The sequence below is a fragment of the Catharus ustulatus genome, chromosome 12 (genome assembly GCF_009819885.2).
Source record: "Catharus ustulatus isolate bCatUst1 chromosome 12, bCatUst1.pri.v2, whole genome shotgun sequence".
In the NCBI taxonomy this organism is placed as follows: domain Eukaryota; kingdom Metazoa; phylum Chordata; class Aves; order Passeriformes; family Turdidae; genus Catharus; species Catharus ustulatus.
In genome coordinates, this window is record NC_046232.1 from 3237241 (window position 1) to 3255724 (window position 18484).

The following is an 18484-nucleotide window of genomic DNA, read 5'->3' on the forward strand; positions in this document are numbered from 1 at the left end:
GCAGCACAAGGAGCGGCCGAGGAAGTTGGGGGTGTGCAGCCTGGAGAAAAGGAGGCTCAGGGAGAGCTCAGAGCCCCTGCCAGTGTCTAAAGGGGCTCCAGGAGAGCTGGAGAGGGACTGGGGACAAGGGATGGGGGGACAGGACACAGGGAATGGCTCCCACTGCCGGGCAGGGTCAGACGGGAGACTGGGGAGGAATTCCTGGCTGTGAGGGTGGTGAGGCCCTGGCACAGGGTGCCCAGAGCCGCTGTGGCTGCCCCTGGATCCCTGGCAGTGCCCAAGGCCAGGCTGGATGGGGCTTGGAGCACCCTGGGATAGTGGAAGGTTTCCCAGCCCATGGCAGGGCCTGGAGTGAAATGATCTATAAGGTCCCTTCCAACCCAACCCGTTCCATAATTCCCTAGTTTTTTGTGGTTGCTGTGAAGCCCCACAGGGGTCACGATCAGGCCTGGGTTGTTCAGTGTACTTAGAAATGATCTGGAGCAAAGGATGAGTAGAAAGTTACTCAGGTGAGGAGGAAACAGGAGAAACTCCAGGAAAGTCTTAACAGAGTGGAGTGAGAGGACTTGGAATGATGGGCATGCAGATTAAGAAAAATTGCAATATATAAAAAAATGAGTTGTTTGTGCTGGTTATTCCTATTGAGGATGAAGTACTCGGAGTTGGGGTAATTCCATGAAAATAGCAACTCAGTTTTTCACAATAGGAATCAGAAAAGTCAATAAAATTTTAAAAAACTGTTAAGAAATGAAAAAGTAAACAGTGGAAAATTTAAAAAGGGCCTTTCTTGGGTTATTTTCCATGTCTCGAGCATCTCTGATCTGGCCCATCTCCAGTAAAAAAAAAAGATGCAGCTAGAAAATGTTCCCAAAACATTACAAGGAACAAAGATCGACTGAATCTCTGATTTAAAAAATGGTTTATTAAGTAAATGGGAGGTGACACAGGTGTATAAAATCCTGTGTTGTGTCTTCCCAAAAAGCAAAGTGAAAAATAAAAATAGTTTCCTGTGTAAACCCATTTCTCTTCTGTGAGGGTTCGATGGTTGATGCAAAGTTAGAAAATCACACACAGTTAATGTATTTTCCATGGACTGGGAGCTCTGGACAGTGTTTGCTGGGGGAGCTTCCCTGCCCTCCATGTGATGGGACATCCTTGTGCTCACATCCTGCGAACTCAGACGGTTCCCCAGGAACAGCTTTGCCCTAATCAACGTCATAAATATTTTATGATAAATGTTTTTGAGTTGTTTTCTGTGATCTCTAATTAGCTTCTTAAATACTCCAGTATTTTTTTTGCAAGGTAAAGATCACTTCCCAGGATGCTGGTGATTAGAAGTGACCCCATGAACATGGATGCTCTGCACAATGAGGGTGTTTATTTAATTGAGCTGTGGAACAGGAATCTCTGCCTTGCTTGGCAGGGCAGAGTTTGTCCAGCAGCAATGCTGCTATTTTTATGCCCTCCTTTGGGATTTGCCAGTTGTCCTTTCTGATTATTTTCTGGAACAAAACTTCAAGGAACCTTGCCTGGTATATTTACTACTCCTGGTTTCTGTCTTTTCAGGTTTCTTCATCGCCAGCGGCTACACAACCAACAAAACCCCGTCCTAAAAAAGGTTTGTTTGAAGATAGGATTGTATTTCTTGGGCAGGTTGGTTTTAAGGTTTCTTCTATAGTGTTTGCAGCTGTCTAGGAGGAAATAAATGTCCTCTGGGAAAAGTGGAGACTGTCTAGACTGTAATTTGCTGAGTACCAGTATTTTTCCAGGGTCTCTGTGAGCTCAGTGCTGTTCCTGGCTGACTTACCATAGCCACAGCCTGTATCGTGTTTGCTTATAATCTGTGAGACTGTTTATTTTATTGTGTACTTACTTATGGAGCTGTTACTGAGTTTGATACTCATTTATCCACTCAAATAATAATGGGTTTGTTTTGGGTTCTTCAGAATGATGTCTTGATCTGGAAATAATCTTGGGAAGCAAACCCATGTCTTGTGGGGATTTTTTAAGTCACATGTTCCAGTTTTTGAAGTAAAAGTGATATCAAATCAGGCAGGTTGTGACTGAGTTTAGTTATTGTTCCTTTGCTTTTGTTTGCTTTTTCTTTTTGATACTGAAAATGTGTTAATTTTCACTCCATGCAAATTGTTGTTCTGAAGTCTTGGTTGAATCTGAACTGGAACAGGTACAATTTCTGTTGTTCAAAATGTCTAACCAAATCCTGCTGGTTTTTTGAGGGATCTGGTAAATGCTTCGACCTCTCATTTCCCCCTTTCCCTCATTCTTGAGGCGGGACTTGTCCAGACACACACAGCAAGCATTTCCTTCTCTGTGGCACTGCTCCCCTTCTAGCACAGATCTAGTCACTGCAGAGCTTACCTGAGCTGAGCTTTTGTGATTTTTTTTTTGATGGATTCTCCTTTCTGGAGTGTGCAGAGCACCCCATCAATTCAGATTGTAATTAAGAGTATTTACTCCCAGTGCCAGAAGCAGTCCTCCTTTCCCTTGCCTTTGCATTCAGGGAACCTCAGCTGGTGAACAGAGTCCTTTGGCCTTTTTCTGCCATGGTGTGCCTGTCAGAGTATTCCTTGGGATGGACCCTGCCTTGGGATAATGCTGGCAATAAAAAGGATTTTGATTGCAACTGGACACAGCAATGACATTCTACCTACCTGGGTTCCTTGCATGTAGGCCTGGGAAGCTGGAAAAGCCACTTTGCTTTTGGGTAGCTCAGGCCAACCTCACATAGTCCCAGTTCGCAGTAGGAGAATTCCAGCCCTTGAGATTTCCTGGAGATGGGGCTTGAGGTCTCAGCACAAGCCCAGGCCTCTCTGGTAGCTTGCCCAGAGCTGATTGCTACTGCTTCAGGCCTGCATGCAAGTAAAAATAACTCCAAGATTTACTTTTATCTTGACCCTCAACTGTTTCAGAGCAAGGATGGCTCTAAAATTACTCTAAATTGGTTACTCTTAGGCAATTAGTCTGACTTCATGGAGGCACTGATGGACTCCCTGGTGAGCTATTTCATCTCTGTCCTTTCCTATAAAGGGTATGACTCTCATCTCCTCATCCTCCATAACCCCCACCCTGCTGTGCCTCGTTGTGCAAGTCCCATTTATTTGTGGCTCTGGATCTCCCTTTTATACTGACACAACCCTTGACTCCAAGTAAACTATGATGATTTTAAAAAAAATCCTCTAACTTACGACTTTTGTAATTCTCTTTTCTGTCCTTTAAGGTAAATTGAGGCATCTCCAGTGCCTGGCACACCTCGGGTCATTCTGACTGAAATGCCTTCAAAGCCTTTGGGCTCTGCTGTTTAATATTTGACTTCAGTGCAGCGGGGAAAGCTGATTTGAGCTGCCTGATGGTTAATCTCTGGGAAATGAGGGCAACAAAAAGATTTGTACTTGGAGTGATGTAACAGTGTCCTCTGTGTGTGGGCGGGGGACTGGGGGCATGAAAAAGAGGAGGAGAGGAATGAAGGGATGTTGAATATGTTTTTGTGGAATTTGGCAGGAAAGAGCAGCATCCTTTTTTCCCATGACAGCTGGGTTTTTTTTTAATAAAATATTTGTAGAACATCTTAATTAACTATCTCATCCCGTGTTAGTTTGGCTGGGGAGAATTACGATGAGCTTTAGGAGCCTGGCTACATCAGTGCTGTTTTAACAGAAGAGTATTGCTAAACTTATTTTAAAATGACATTTTAAACACTGAATGGCCACTTTCTGTTGCAGCAAATTGCCTTTTCATATTTTCATTGTGTTTTCAAGCAGGATAAAGCCTTGGTGTCAGTGTTTTCTCTGGCAAGAGAGATCCTGAACTCAACATTAGCACAAACATGTTGTGAAATGCAGAGACCATATGAACAGTTTGGTGTGGGCAAAAATTGTGCCCACATAGAGCAATAGTGGATGATGTGGCTGCACACAGGTGTAGCAGAGTGGGACCAGGTCATTACTGAGGTCCTGTAATAACCGTCACAGTGCTGCATTCAGCCTATTCAGCTTGTCTGTGTTTGTACTGGGCAGGAGTGAAGTATTAAATGTGTGTTTCTGAGAATGGAGTCTCAGATTTGCCAAAAATCATTGGAGTGACAAAATACACAGGTGAGGTTTGTAGCTTTAACCAGAGGGCCACGTTTTCAGTGATTCAGGTCTGAATACATTGGATATATTGAACCTGAATTGAGTAGCTTCCCCTCACTCTTCCTTGCTTTCCTCCTATGATCCTGCCCATGAGCCAAGAAAAGGGAACCTACAACCAGTGTTTAGCAACTGGATTGTATGGTTCTTAAAACAGTAACGTTGCGTTTGGAGGTGGAATTTGCTCCTGAAGTAGCTGATCCATCATGTGGCTGTTGGGCTGCCAAAGCCCAAAAGTTGGGATTTGGGAGAGTATGGCTAGTAGGCAGGCCAGCCCTGAGGGAAGAGGATGAGTGTTCAACAAGGACGAAGGAAGTCTAAAAGTTCTGGAGCAGATGGTACTGGTGGAATTGGGTTTGAAATCTCTCCATGCTACAGTCTGAATTAACAGCAGGGGTGGAGGCGACTCCCTCTGAGTATCTTGTGGCCACACTTGGTGACAATCATCCCTCAGCAGCTGACACAGGAGTAGCATTCATTATTTGTCCTTTATCCCCTGTTGGGAGAGCTGCTCCAAAAATCAGTTCCCTTTGTTTCTCCATCAAGATTCATAACTCCCTGTGTTGATCCCCAAGCAACTGAGGGTGGAATAAAGGGAGCTCTGTTCCTTGAAGTGATAAGGAGTTAATGTCAGCCTGCTGAGGTGGAGTTTTAATCTCCCTCCTGCATTCTAAATTAATCAGATATTTTCCTAAATGCTTTACTGGTTTGGAATTGAGATAGGCAGTCTCCCATCTTCCCACTTTCTTTTTTCCCACGCAGGCAAATCAAATAATTTTATAGGATCTGATAATACTGGAGTGGAGAAGTGCTTTTACCAGCTTGTTTGTTGTTTGTTTTTATAATATAACATACCTTGAATTTATCTCCCTTTATTGTGGAAAAAAATGTTTAGAAAGTAAGTTCTGGGCTCGTGTTTGTCTAATAACAGTTCAGAGGTTAATGGGACAATTTTAAATGCATTTGGATTTCTACATGAATATGAGATCTCAGACTTCCTGAGATGCACTGATGGTGTTTTAATGGTAGGGTAGAATCCTAAATGTGTCCATAGTATAATAAACTCACTGGAGCAAAATGGATTTCACTTCAATCACTGGGAAGAACTTGTCTCAAAAATCCATTAATCTGTCAAGAATGAGAATTCTGAATTGTCATCAACCACCTCTGCACTTAGCACAGCAAGGGTCAGGTAGATAATTTTCGCAATGAAAACCCTGTGAAACTGTTAGCAGAGATCAAGTGTTCTCCCAGGCCTGGGCATTGGGGCATTTTTTGGATGTTTGTAGGTATGTTTTTTCTAGGGTTTGAAGCAAGGAATTAAGTGTGACCTTTGGAAAAGTGCTCTGGCTTTTGTTGCTTTCCATTTATCAACCACAAACTTGGCCTAATATCCAATGACAGATTTTGGATGCTTTAGGCTTTTGGCTAACAAAACATTTGGAGACATGAAATGAAAAGTATCATATAAATGGATATATTGCAATGCACTGCTTGGCCAGTTGGGTGGTGCCTCTGGCTAGGAAGTGCCAGTGACAATAAACCATCTCACGATGTGGCTCTTCGGTAATGAATAATGCTCAGATTATGCAGAAATAGGTAAGTGGCTTTGGATGAGCTGTCCTGTCTTTCTCTGCATGGCTCCTGCTTGCCCAGATGAACCAGTGGGAATCCCTCCTGCTCCTGCAGATGTTTTAAGGGATTCTGTGAGTATTTAATCTGAAGAACAGGAACTCTCTACCCCATGGAGTCAATTCCACTTGTAGTGCTGATAATTTCTGAATTCCTGATACAGTTTCTTAAATCAGTATAAATCCATTCTTTGAGCTGGCTTCAAAGCTGCCTTTGAACTTGTAAGAGTGAAGCTGCCTGAGAAATCCAGATAAAAACAACCCCCTTGAGTTAAATTAATTAATACTTCTAAGTGTGTCAGGAAGAAAAGACCTCAGTGGGAATGTCGTGGTCGGAGGGAGCCAATCCGGCCCTTATCTGTCCATACCCATTTGCCTCCATTTGGCCATGTGCAAACCAAGATCTTTTAGTCTGTTTGAACCCCCAACCTTGTGGAAAGAAATTGGTTCCTAAATAAGATAGATTAGTTGGTAATTACATCATTGTTTTATGTAAGAGACTTGGGTGTTTCCATCTCGCCGATAAGTGGGGAGCAGTGAGTGCTGTGTGTGATGCTCAGGATCTGATGCAGCTGCTGGTTTTGACTAGTGAGATTAAAAAATGGATTATCATTTCTGGGTAATTAAATTCTATAATATCCTTCACTTCATCCTCTTCTCCCCAAAATAACAGTCCAGTAATCCCTGCACTGCAAAGAACTGGTAATACTTAAATTGGAATGTGCTAGCACAGCTCTGCCCTCTTGTGCATGTACATTAATATCTGTGCTGACGAGAGCAGGGAATCCTTTGCAGGCAGCACAACAGGGAACATTTTAGTGCCAGTTTTTAAAATAAGTAAAATCATTTTTGAAGCTTCTTTGAAACTCCTTGATGCCAGGCAAGTTTCTTTATATTTTAAAGCCTTCAACTGCAGTTTGTTGGCGTGCTGTGTAAGATAAAATGTCATCTCCTGGTGAGAATTTAAAAATAATTCTGTAAAAATAGTAAGTGACAAATTTAGGAAGGGTGGGATTCATCTCTCCACATTGAGATGTCTCTGATGCAGAACAAGTCTCAGCAGATCACCCGTGCTCCCTATTTAGTCAGTGGAAAGGGCACCCGTGCCATTCCCTGACCTCCCAGCCACCTGTGCTGGGATGAATCCCTTCCTCAGGATGCCTGTTCCTGTCCTTGGAAAGTCACTCATACCTTCATTTTCAGACACTTGAAGGAGGTGCAGCTCTCTCAAGAGTCAGAATTCCCAATGTGCAGCTGGAATTTGAACATCTGAGTCTTTGGTGACATAATCACCTGCTGCATTTAGCCCTGCTCTCCTACAGCATCTGTGGCACGGGAATGATGGGAGGCGTTGAGCAAGGAGCAGCTCACTGAGGGCTTTTTGAATCAAAAGGATCTCCATTCACTCCTTGCAGGGCCTGTCCCCTTCACTACCAACGCTTCCAGCTGTATTATGCATGCTGCAGCTCCTGGGATTTAGTCGCTGGTTTATTTGTAATTTTCCACAATTTCATTCCTTGCCTGACTGTGATTCATTTTAATACTTCTAATTAGAAGGAGGCAGGGTGTGCTTCTGTGACTGAGTAATTAAAGACTATATCAATTAACACATTTGTGCAGTAGAGGAAACAGGCAAATGTTCATCTTGACATTGGCTGGGATTTCCCACCTGGAAAACTTCATCCTGAGGCAATGAGGCTGGAAGAACTCAAACTATAAGGTCTTGTAGTAGGGAGTATTGAAATGTTTGCAAGGCCACCTTCTGTATTTTTTTTGTGTATATATATATCTATGTTCTTATGATATTCCTTCAATGTAACATTCTTTGGCAGTGGATGAACCAAGGACAGGTTCTTATGGAGTGGAAGGTTTCCTGACATGGCTGGATTGTGGTCCTCACCATGTTGGAATTTTATTTTGCTTTCTAAAGGAAAAGCTTTTCTTACAAATGCCTTATAACGATTTTAGTTTAAATTTCCATGTGAAATACCTCATGCTGTAGACAGAAAAAGACTAAGCACAGGAATTAAAGCCAAAGGAAGGATTAGACTGGAAATCCCCGAACTACTTTGCTCCTGATACAGGAATTAATGAGAAGCTGGTTATTTTGGGAATGCCTGCAGCCACTTTGTGAGGGAAGTATCTCCCATCCCAGTGTTGCTGTGGGAGGAGGCAGTGAGGAGCCTGCAGTGAGTATCTCAGACCACCTCTGCTGTTCAAAAGGCATTTTATTGCCATGACTTTGCAATGGTGTGCTCTGTTTCCCAAATCTAGGAACAGCATTGGCAAACAGAAACATGGAGAGAGCTCAGACTCCACCTTGCCTACAAAAGCACAAGGCATCAAGCAGGACATGCTTTAAACAGAGAAGATAAGAGTTGGGATGTCATGTCAGGGCTTGGATCCTTGAGTATCTCCAAGTGTGGTGTCTGCATCCTCAGGGACTTAAGAACTAAAATGTAGAGTAGCCTTTTTGGGGTTTTTTTTCTCCCATTTTTTTGTTTTTCCTCTGTTCTGAGCACATCTCTGCTCAGCAGTCAGCACTGATGGTTAAAATTGGCTCATGCAGAGCAGACTTCCAGTTCTCATTTTTCAGAAAGACCATACATTTTCAAATTTTAAAAAAATTCTCTCCAGTGTTACTTGTTTGAATCAAATTTTAGACTTGAATTGAGCATTATCAGGCCTGAATTAAACTTTTTAGGGAGTAAGGAGCAGGATCATGTAATTGTGTTAATTTGTGTAAATCTCATCCCCCCCAGATGGGTGCAGGACTGCACAGTGGTATCTCACCAGCCTCCTACTGCTAACAGAGATTTCCCAGTGACCAAACTGGTTCTGCCCCAGGGAGCCTCACTGTCAGTGGGAGGTCCTGGGGGATGCCAAGTGTGTTTTTATTTACAGATCATACCACTTCACCTTAAGGTTGGGCTTCAGCAGCATGGAGTAGAAGACAAACAATTGAATAAATAAATAAATAAATTCTATTTATATGGCAAATTAATTGAAAAACCAATGTATTTATTTCTTTAGAGTAACTCAGAACTGTAAATGTCTTAAATCAGAAAAACCCACAAATCTGAGCAAGCAACTCAGTGAGATTTATGCAGTGCAAAGTAGCAAGAGAAAATACCCTTTTTTTCCCCATGACCTGGAGTATAAATCAAATTTAAGATACAATTTTGAAATCTTTCATCTATCCTTGGCTAATTTTCCTGCAGGGGGAGGTGGAGAGTCAGAAATGTTGCGCTTTTTTTGTTGTTTAAACCGCTGTCTTCCAGGCTCCTTCCAGCTTTGCCGGCACCTCGTGGAGCTATTAAACGGCGGGAGGCAGCTCTGGGGATGAGTTAGGGCTCCTTGCCAGCGCCGGGCTGTGTGTGATGAGTTTTATTAACCCCAGCTGACTGTAAATAACGAGCGACCACACGGCTTTAGGGCTTGATTTACAGATGTTCCAGCAACAATTTGCAAACGGGAAAAACAGAGGGAAAAGGGATTAAACAGAGGATGGCTGCAGTGCTGGTCCTTTTTTTTCCTGTTGCTTATATCCATTTTAGAGGGATTTGTGCATACAAGCACAAGCTCTGTTCTCACATATATTCACTCACACATGGTGAGTGAAATACAGCTTGTAGAGCCTCTTCTGAGTGCCGGGTTTTGGGGTTATTTTTCATTATTACTGAGTTTTGAATACATTAACGGCTCCATTTTCAAACTCCAAGGATGGATCTGGGCATAGGAAGAGCAATGTTCCTGTGCTAGTTTTCTTTCAAAGCTCCAATATATTTATACTGCCACAGTCTCAGTAAGAGTCTGAGGAAGGAAGAGGATTTTTTGTTAAATTTGGCTCTGCTAGAAATTTGTAGAATGCTCCTCTGACACCAAGGCAGTCTGTTAGTTTTAAATCTTGATAAGAAGATTGATTTTAGAGCTTACAAGTGCTTTCTATCCATTGTCATACCTTGTTTTGGAAAATCCAATTCCCTGCAGGGCTTTGTTGTTCTGTAGAAGCTGTTTGAGTGTGTGTCCTATTATTTTAGTGTTATTTTTGCCCAGAAGGTGCTCATTCCCTCCCTTACACTGGATTTACAAATGGTAGCGGAATTCGTGGTGTTGGCAGCTTGTGAAGCTCAAGGCAAAAAGGAGACAGGCACAGATGGGCTTGTCCTCCCTATCCATGTTTATTTAGCATGGATAGGAGAGCACAGAGCTGCGTTTGAGCTGTAACCACCACTATGCCTGAACCTTCTGCAAGCTCTGGGAGTGGAAATCATGGTAATCCTGCACTAATGTCAGCACACATCCACAGGAGGCTGGGCTGGGTGTGCAGGATGGGGCGGGCGGAGCTCCAAACAGAATTCCGCATGGCGCCTCTCAGGTGTGGATGCTCTCCTGCAGCAACAAATGGATTGTCTTTGTGCCACTGGGAGTTTGCCATTAAGGTAATGACTGGAATTACAGTAATTTCACGATTATAAACCGCACCATTTTGGTCCGAACCCAAAGTGCGGCTTATAATCAGGTGCGGCTTATATACGGACAAAGAACAAAAAGTTGCTGCTTTAGTTTGGAGGACAGGTGTCTGCTGAGAAAGGCAGGAACTTCTCTTTGAAATGGAGAATTTAAACCTCCTCCCTCCAAATTATTATAATTTTGAAATCAAGGGGCTTTCAGGCAAAAATATGGGAATTAGGAATAACAGTTCTTTTCTAGGGAAATTAAAATAGAAATACAGCACTACAAAGAAACAAACTCCAAACCCTGACACAGTCAGAGTACAACCTGACACCCCGTCAGGCAGGGTGTTGGTAGCAGTCCCATTCAATGGTGGCTGCATCCTCCTGCAGTGACAGATGTGATTCAGTTGGAGCAGGGCTCCTGTACAAGGTGCAGTTTCCCTCCGGAGGTCCAGTGGTGATGTGGAGAAATCCGGTTTTCCTCTGGAGTCCAGTGGAGAAAGGGGCTCCCTTAGTGTCCCAAAACCTCTGTTTTTGTCTTGGTAAGAAATGTTGGGCCCTTCCCCCTGGCTGGAGCAACTTCCAATGGGATGCAGTAATTTTATCAGTCCCACAGTGGGACTCAATGGCCATTAGCAGAAAATGACTCGCTGGGGGAAGGATGGGTTGTGAAAAGATAAAGAACAATGCCCTGCCTGGTTTCAATGGATGACCCATTAGCAGAATATCTCCCACAGAGATAAGGATCACTGCCCCCACCCTGAACAGATGGTGATAGAACAGATACCTTTTATAACACTCTGTATTGTAACCTGTGGCTTATAATAATGAAATTACTGTACTTGGAAGTGGGGATTTACTCTCCAAACTCATCCAGTCCTGCTGCTATGTGTCTGAGCAAACCTTGCCTAATGATGGGAACTGAGAACCTGCATCTCTCTGGCTTTGCCACAGCCCAGCTTCCTGCTTTGATTTCTTCAGAGCAAGGTGCAGTGGTTTTAAACTGCCAGAGGATAGGGTTAGATGGGATATTGGGAAGAAATTCCTGGCTGTGAGGGAGGGAGGCACTGGCACAGGGTGCCCAGAGCAGCTGTCCAAGGCCAGGTTGGACAGGTCTTGGAGCACCCTGGGATATAGCGTAAGGTGTCCCTGCCCGTGGCAGGAGGGTGGGCCTTGATTATCTTTAAGGTCCTTTCAACCCAAACCATCCTGTGACTCTAAGATTCACTTTATGAAATTCTTTTGTGCTTCTGCTGCCTCCGTAATCAAAATGTCACAATAGAGAATTCAGGTACTGCCTGGATGTTTGTTAGTTTTGAAAATATCTCTGTTCTTGGATGATGCTGTTTTGCAACATGGAATTTTGAACTGGAATTTGGAAAGGGACAGCTGAATCCTTTCTGAAAACCTTTCCTACATGTGTGGTACCTACCACAGTGGATCCAGATTGTGGCTCCTAAGCTACTGCAGTATAAAAAAATTTTAATACTTCTGTTTAACTGCCTTTACAAAGCTTTTCTGTCCTCTCCTTGTGCTGTATGCTATGTGTGCTTTAGGTTATTGGGGATTTTGGGCAATAACAAATTCTTCTTTGTGACTTAAGTCTTTTGCTCCTTTTGCCCCCTGCTGTTGCTCAGGTTGCTGCAGGTTGAGTTCAGAGTTGGAAGGGGTGAACTGGGGCTTGGATCCTTTCCAGTAATCTGGATTGGAAGGAGAGCTGGGCTCTGAACTGTTTTTTTCCCTCCTAGATGATTAAAATGTGTTCTTGAGCCACTTCTTACTGCTGGTGCTTTAGAAATCATTTCCCCCATGAAATCTCATAAGAGTTTTTCCCCCTCTTCTTTTTAGAGCAATTTAGAGCCCTTTTATTAAATCTAAACCCCACTGTTTGATAGTTCATCCCTAAGATATAATTACCCAATCTGAAGATGCAAGCACAAAATATTTTCCTAGGGAGGTTTACACAAAAGGGAATAATGTTTTATTCCCTTTGATTTTATTATTAATAATAATAATTAATAACAATAATGATAACAATAACAATAAATTTATTATTTTATTCAGTCCTCTGAGAAAATCTGTAAGAGGATGAATAAAGGGAAGAGTGATGATAGAACAGCACAGATGCAAACCTGATGATCTTACTCTGATTCTGTCAGGGTTTCCGCTCCAGTGGCTTCCTTAAAGGAGCATTGTCAGAAAGAAAAATCACATTGCTGGAGGTGGCTCGTGCAATCAGTCACTGGCCAGCAAGGGGATCAGATGGATTCCCTTTTGAATTCAATCAAAACAGACTTCAAAGGCATTTAATCATATATTTGGTGCCTGACTCCCTGGCACAGGACTTTTGTAGTCCTGCAAAAGAGAGACCAAAAGACAATTATGCAAGTTATAAACTCTTTTTGATGTAAATACCAAGTTCTTTGATGGTTGTGTTTTCCTCGACTGGCCCTTGGGCAGATTGATTTACAGCAAATAATGGCTATTTGTTTCTTCACTGCTAGAAGAATCTAAACTACACTTTTCCAAACTGTGCCTGTGCAGTGCCTGGATTATTGCTACAGCTGACAAAGAAAAGTGTGTCTTCATACAGCAGTGATATAGGAGAAACTTCTGGAGGTCCATATATTGAAGAAGGTGTTTTATTCCCTTTCTCTGGAGCTAAAGATCCAAATAGCTAGGCATTTGTATTTCCATTTTCTTCAGGAGAATGCAGTGACCCATAGCACTGCGACAGCCTTTACCAACAGGCTGAGGGAGCAAACCTGAGGGAGATAAATGCTCCAGGAACAGGTGTCCACTGCTTTGTGGGAAAGCAGAAATGCGGATTAAGATGGTTGTGGTTCTGGAGACCTGTATAAATAATTTCCATTAATACCTTCTGCATCTAAATATAGCTTAGAGCCTGGTAACAATCCTTTACTTCCCACAGCCATTTTGGGGGGGATCAGATATGTTCCTGTGTCAAATTTAATCATTAATTTAGACACAGATTTGGAAAAAAACATCAGAATTGTTTGCCTGCTTTCGATTTGCTTGTCTTAGGGAGAAAGAATAAAAAAATCTATTCGTGTCTCCTCAGTCAGCCTTGTTGCTATTTCTAAATGCTTTTTAGGAGCATAAAGTCTCCCTGTGTTTTCCCAATGCTCAGAGTTATCCTTAGCTCAGGGTATCACTGGGGGAAGCAGAGCTGGTTTATCTGCAGATGTGAATGGTGGCTTTTGATTTCTCCATTTTCTCTCCATCCCAGCACTTTTAGGCAACTCCTTGGGTTTTCCCCTTTCCCTGTGCAGCCTGATGTTCTGCTTAGCCCTTGGTCTGACGTTCAGCATTTCTTCTTTCCCATCCCTGTTCCCAGCAGGCGTTTCCATGGTGTGGGAGTGGAGTATAACATCCTTCTTGTCTCACGAGTGTGAAAAAGCTCTTTCCTTTAGGAATTAAACAACCAATCCTCCATCCCCTCTCTGGTGTACTGGTGTCTTATCTTAGCCCACAACATTGCTGTATATTTTAACCTTTAATGGTACCTTTTCTTTTTAACCTTCCAGTAAGGCATGAACAGATTGTTGGAGACCTGGTGGGGTGTGACTGGAGATCTTTTGATTATTCCCTGTTTCAGACAGCTGCAGGATTTTCTGATTTAAAGGCTGTATTAATAGGCACAAAATGGTGAAGGATACTTCAGTTCTGACTGTTAGTGGAATGTTGATGGGTGCGTAGAGTTTGCAGTGTCTGTCCTTAAATCCATACCTACAGAAGAAGGAGGGAAGTGCTCAGGTGTGTCAGGTTTGGTGTTTTGTATCAGACAGTGGCACCTGGAGATGCCAGGCAGGGAAGGCCACACATGTCCAGCTCTTTTATTGAATCCCAGGCTGGCTTGGGTTGGAAGGGGCCTTAAAACCCGTTTGATCCCACCCCCTGCCATGGGCAGGGACACCTTCCACTGGACCAGGGTGCTCCAAGCCCCATCCAGCCTGGCCTTGGACACTTCCAGGGATGGGGCAGAGCAATTCCAGTGCTGTATTTCTGTCACACCCTGGTACCAGTAATAACCTACACAGGGAAGTAATTACAGAGTGTCAGTGAATTAGGTAGACCCTGAATGGGCTTCACGTGTGAAATAGAGGGGTTCAATCTGTTCGTAACTATTTAGGCAGCCTCTTGAGTCTTCCCTTCATTCTTTCGCTCTAAAAGGACAAATAGGAACCATAAAGCCATCAGAAATCAATCTGATCTGGGAACATGCTTATTAAAATGTCTTATTTACAAAGATCCAGATACTCCATAGCAAAGCAGAATTCCAGAACATTTGGATCCCTGATCTGTGCATTTGTGTAAGCTTAGTCTGTTTGGATTGCTCTTTTGTTTGGATTACTTCTTTGTTTGGATTACTCTTTTGTGTGTTTGGATTACTTTTTTTGTTTGGACTTCAAGCTTTCTATTTGTTTTAGGGTAGTTGAACCTTCTTTAGAAGGTATTTGACCTTAAATTGCTGGTGTGCACATTTAATTCTCAGCTCTAATATAAATCTAGGTGGATATTCTAGAATTTAAGAAAGAAAAACCAAGAAAATGAGAATGGCTTTGTGAAATGTTTTCCAAATTCAACAGCTGAAGGATCTTGGATTTAGGAGCTCTCAGTGAAACTGGACTTCATGTGGGTTGTGGGGGGGAGCCTGGTGTGCTCCAGAGGTGATTAAAGCTCAGCCATTCCAAAAGATAATTACACTTGGCAGCTGCCTCCTGATGTGATCCAGCCCTTCCCCTTGCAGGGTTTCTTTTTCCTCACCTCTGATGGTAGAGGGGCCCATGGGCTCCCCAGTCTCCCCTGTGCTCTGTGCTGCTGGAGCTGGGCTGGTGTGTCTGGGAGTGGCTCAAGGGCTGGAGGAGGTGTCCCTGTGCTGTGCCCCCAGCTCTGCCCCAGCCCTCGCCTGGCTTTGCCTCTGCACTCGTGTCACGATATTGACTTGCAAAAATGGAGCTTTTGGGCCAGTTGCTATGGTTACCCCTCAGCATGGAGACTCCGGTCCCAGGCAATACATTCCCAGCCTTAATGAAATGCACAGCAGTGTGTTCAACTTGTAAACCCGACGTGGATATCGCTAAGCAACATCCATCCGTGATTTGCCGTAATTACTGCTGCCAGCTCCGTGCCACTGAAATGCTGGAGCACAAGGCTTCCTCCTCCACTGCATCAAATGTTTTTCTGCAGTAGCTTTGCAGTCTCTCAGACCTGTGATGTTTCATAGGCCCTTCACAGTTTCAAAGAACTAAGTTTCACCTCTTTAAATTATTCACACCTTCAGACCCCATCTCTCCAATCTCCTTTTGTGTGCATCGCCCGTTTCCTGTTCATTCAGTCCCAGAAATTTATCTTAAAGACATTTGATTTGTTTGCTCTAGATTCAAAATGTGAATCCAACTCATTTCCTCCAAGCTGCTTCTTGTGTATTTGAAAATATCCATTTCCTCCAACCAGTGTTGGTGTTGAATTAAAATGTATGTGTGGAGCTGTTTACTCCAGGATCTGCTCCAGGAGGAGCCAATGCCTCAAGTCTTTTGGAATCCCAGACTGATTTGAGTTGGAAGGGACCTTAAAATCCGTCTTGTTCCAGCCCCCTGCCATGGGCAGGGACGCCTTCTAGTAGACCAGGTGGAAGTTTTCTGCTTAGAGCTTTTATTTAGTGTCTGTCCTGAACAAGGTGTTTTATCCACCAGTTTGAGAAGTAGAATAAAACCAGATCCTGGTTAGAAATCCACATTCCAGCCTTCAAGTCAAATCATTAATTGCAATTGCAGTTCTTGAATTACTTCCCTTGTGCAGGCAGTTGGGGTGGTTGGGAATACCTCTCCCAGCTTCTCTGCTGCTCAGTCTGATTCCTTGTGTTCTCTGAATATTTTCCATGTACAGCACCAGAGCTGCCAATCCTAGAGAGGAAGAACTGGTTGATTTATCTGCTCTATGTCCGCAGAGACTATGAGGAGTGTAAGGTAAGACTGCCTCCAGAATGTGGGAATTAATTTACTGATGTAATGAAAAAACCACTTTTCTTGACAGTTTCTAAACCACCCTCTTTCCTGACTTCTTTTGGAATAAGGGGACCAAGAGAAAACACCGGTAAAATTACTTCAATGTTCTCCAGTCCTTGGCTCCCTTCAGGATCCGAGGGTGCAGCTCTCTGGAGCAATCTGTGAGCTCAGGATGTCACTGGGAGAGGAAAAGTGGAAAGAACTGCAAACCTCTGTTGTTCCAAGTGATGGATAGGGTTTTCCAAACTGTTAATAAAACAATTCCACAGAGAAGGTTTCTCAATGGTACTACAGAGACCCAATGAAAAGAGGAGAGCGTTACTACCACATGTAAATACAAAATATCCTGGTTACTCTTGAACAAAATTCTTTCATTTTACACATGATTCATGACACACTCTAATTCATCTTGGGCTTGGTGAGTAGTTAGGAATTGGTTGTTTGGGATTATAGTATTAAGTGGACTAAGGAAATAGCAAATTACTATTTAACAGTGTGTTTTCCTGATAAAATGGACACAAGAAGATGATGCACCCATGGGCAAGAGAAGGGGATAGGAGTTGACATTCTGATTCTGCCATGTGCAGCAAAGATCTGAAAAGACTTTTTGGCTTCTGAAACAGAGGTTGGTCAGGACTTGCCTCTGCTGAAGGGGTCCTGGGGGTGCTTAGGAAACAGGCAGGCTGGAGGAATTTAATTTAGCTCTTAATTAACAGAGCCAGGGAGTTGTATCATTAATTTCCTCTCAGATTTTGGTTTGCATAGCTAGAAATACAAGTTGGACCAGCCCTCAAAACAGAAAATTGTTTCCCTTTATTGTTGTCTGAATGGAGTTTCTTGGTGTGATTCTGTATGTTGATTGTTTCTGTGATGGGATGTGGAATCACAGAGTACAGAAGAGAAAAATATGTGCAGCTCAAGAAACCAGAGAAAATAACAAATGGATGATATAAGGGCAACACTGACGTCTCCATGTCTTCATCAGTCATGGAAGCAAGGAAATAGCAGGGCAAAATTGAGAGAAGATAGCTAATAAATACTCCTCTGCTTGCCAGGCTGGCTTTCCTTTTCCTCAGAGCTCACAAAACAGTGTTTTTGCAGTAAAACTGGAAAATTCCAGGTCAATTTGGGCATTGTTAAAATCCATTAGTTTAGTCTCAGTAAGAAACAAGTGACCTGTCGTGTTAATTAATTTTGGTCTTTTCCCGCTCCATGCTTTGAAAATGCTCCCTCTCTAACACAGTTTTAAAACCTCCCATAGTTTTCAGTGAACTAAAAGGCCATTAAAAACTGTTCAGGTACTGACATCAGTTCCCCAAAGTGAAGGCATTAAAGTGATTTTGACCCTTTCAATGCTACTTGAGCAAGGTGCCAGGCAGGCATCCCCAAGAGTCTGCAGCTGCAGCATCCCCTGGGATGACACAGAGACTGGTTGGTCTCCTGCCAATTGTGCCTAAATTCTGTCATCAGCACCATAAATAAACTTGGAGGGGGAAAATCTGGAATTAGAGATCATATTCCTCAGCTGAGAGCCTTTTGCTGTGGGATTTTTCTGGGTTTATAGAATTAATCAGATTTCTCTAAAAGATAGCTCTCTATTGCCCTCTCTTGCTCTGGGAATCTGGGTTTATGTAAATGGAACAATCCAGAGTATCTGAACTGAGGGGATGTTGGTTATTTCTGAGTAGAATGTTTTATAATCATGCACTTTGGGAAGAGTTACATAGATAAATTAGCAGGTACAGGTGAGGGAAGAGCAGCTGAGGCCTGTTCTTCCTCTCTTTATGAGTGAGGATTGTCAATAAGAACTTTCCTTCTTCTCAAAAAATACCTTCTCATTCACAATAATAGTTTTCTTCCCATGTACTGTATTTGAGGTTCAGTTTTCAGTTCCCTCAGTTCTATTCCTCTTGGAGGCTAGAGATGCTGGTACTGATCATACACATCTGAAGTGCCAGATGAGCATCAGGTCCCTGCTCATCCAGAAATTATTCTTATCCCCCCTGTAACTCTTCAACTTCTGCACAAAAGAGGAGTCTCAGAGCAGAAATTATGCTCTTGATTCCTATCCAGGGTGTTCATTCTCCCAAAGGTTGGACCAGTTGTGACTATGGAATATTTCCCAGCTACAGCCACACCAGCCCAAACTGGGAGCTGCATGGATGCAGCCAGTAAGAATTTATGTTTTCATCAGTTTTTTTTTTTTTTCCTGTCCACTC

At 43.0% G+C, this 18484-nt stretch overlaps 1 protein-coding gene across 2 annotated transcripts in view; it reads left to right on the plus strand.

Annotated features, from left to right (window-relative positions):
- BBS4 (Bardet-Biedl syndrome 4) overlaps positions 1-18484 on the plus strand; it is a 36299-nt gene that overhangs the window by 312 nt on the left and 17503 nt on the right. The window contains exons 2-3 of one of the 2 annotated variants that reach the window (XM_033070273.1): positions 1567-1618; positions 16147-16226. In XM_033070273.1, the coding sequence (XP_032926164.1) occupies positions 1567-1618; positions 16147-16226 (132 nt within the window). Of the gene's footprint in view, positions 1-1458; positions 1619-16146; positions 16227-18484 lie in introns of those variants that run through there. The other variant, XM_033070272.1, reaches the window with a different exon arrangement.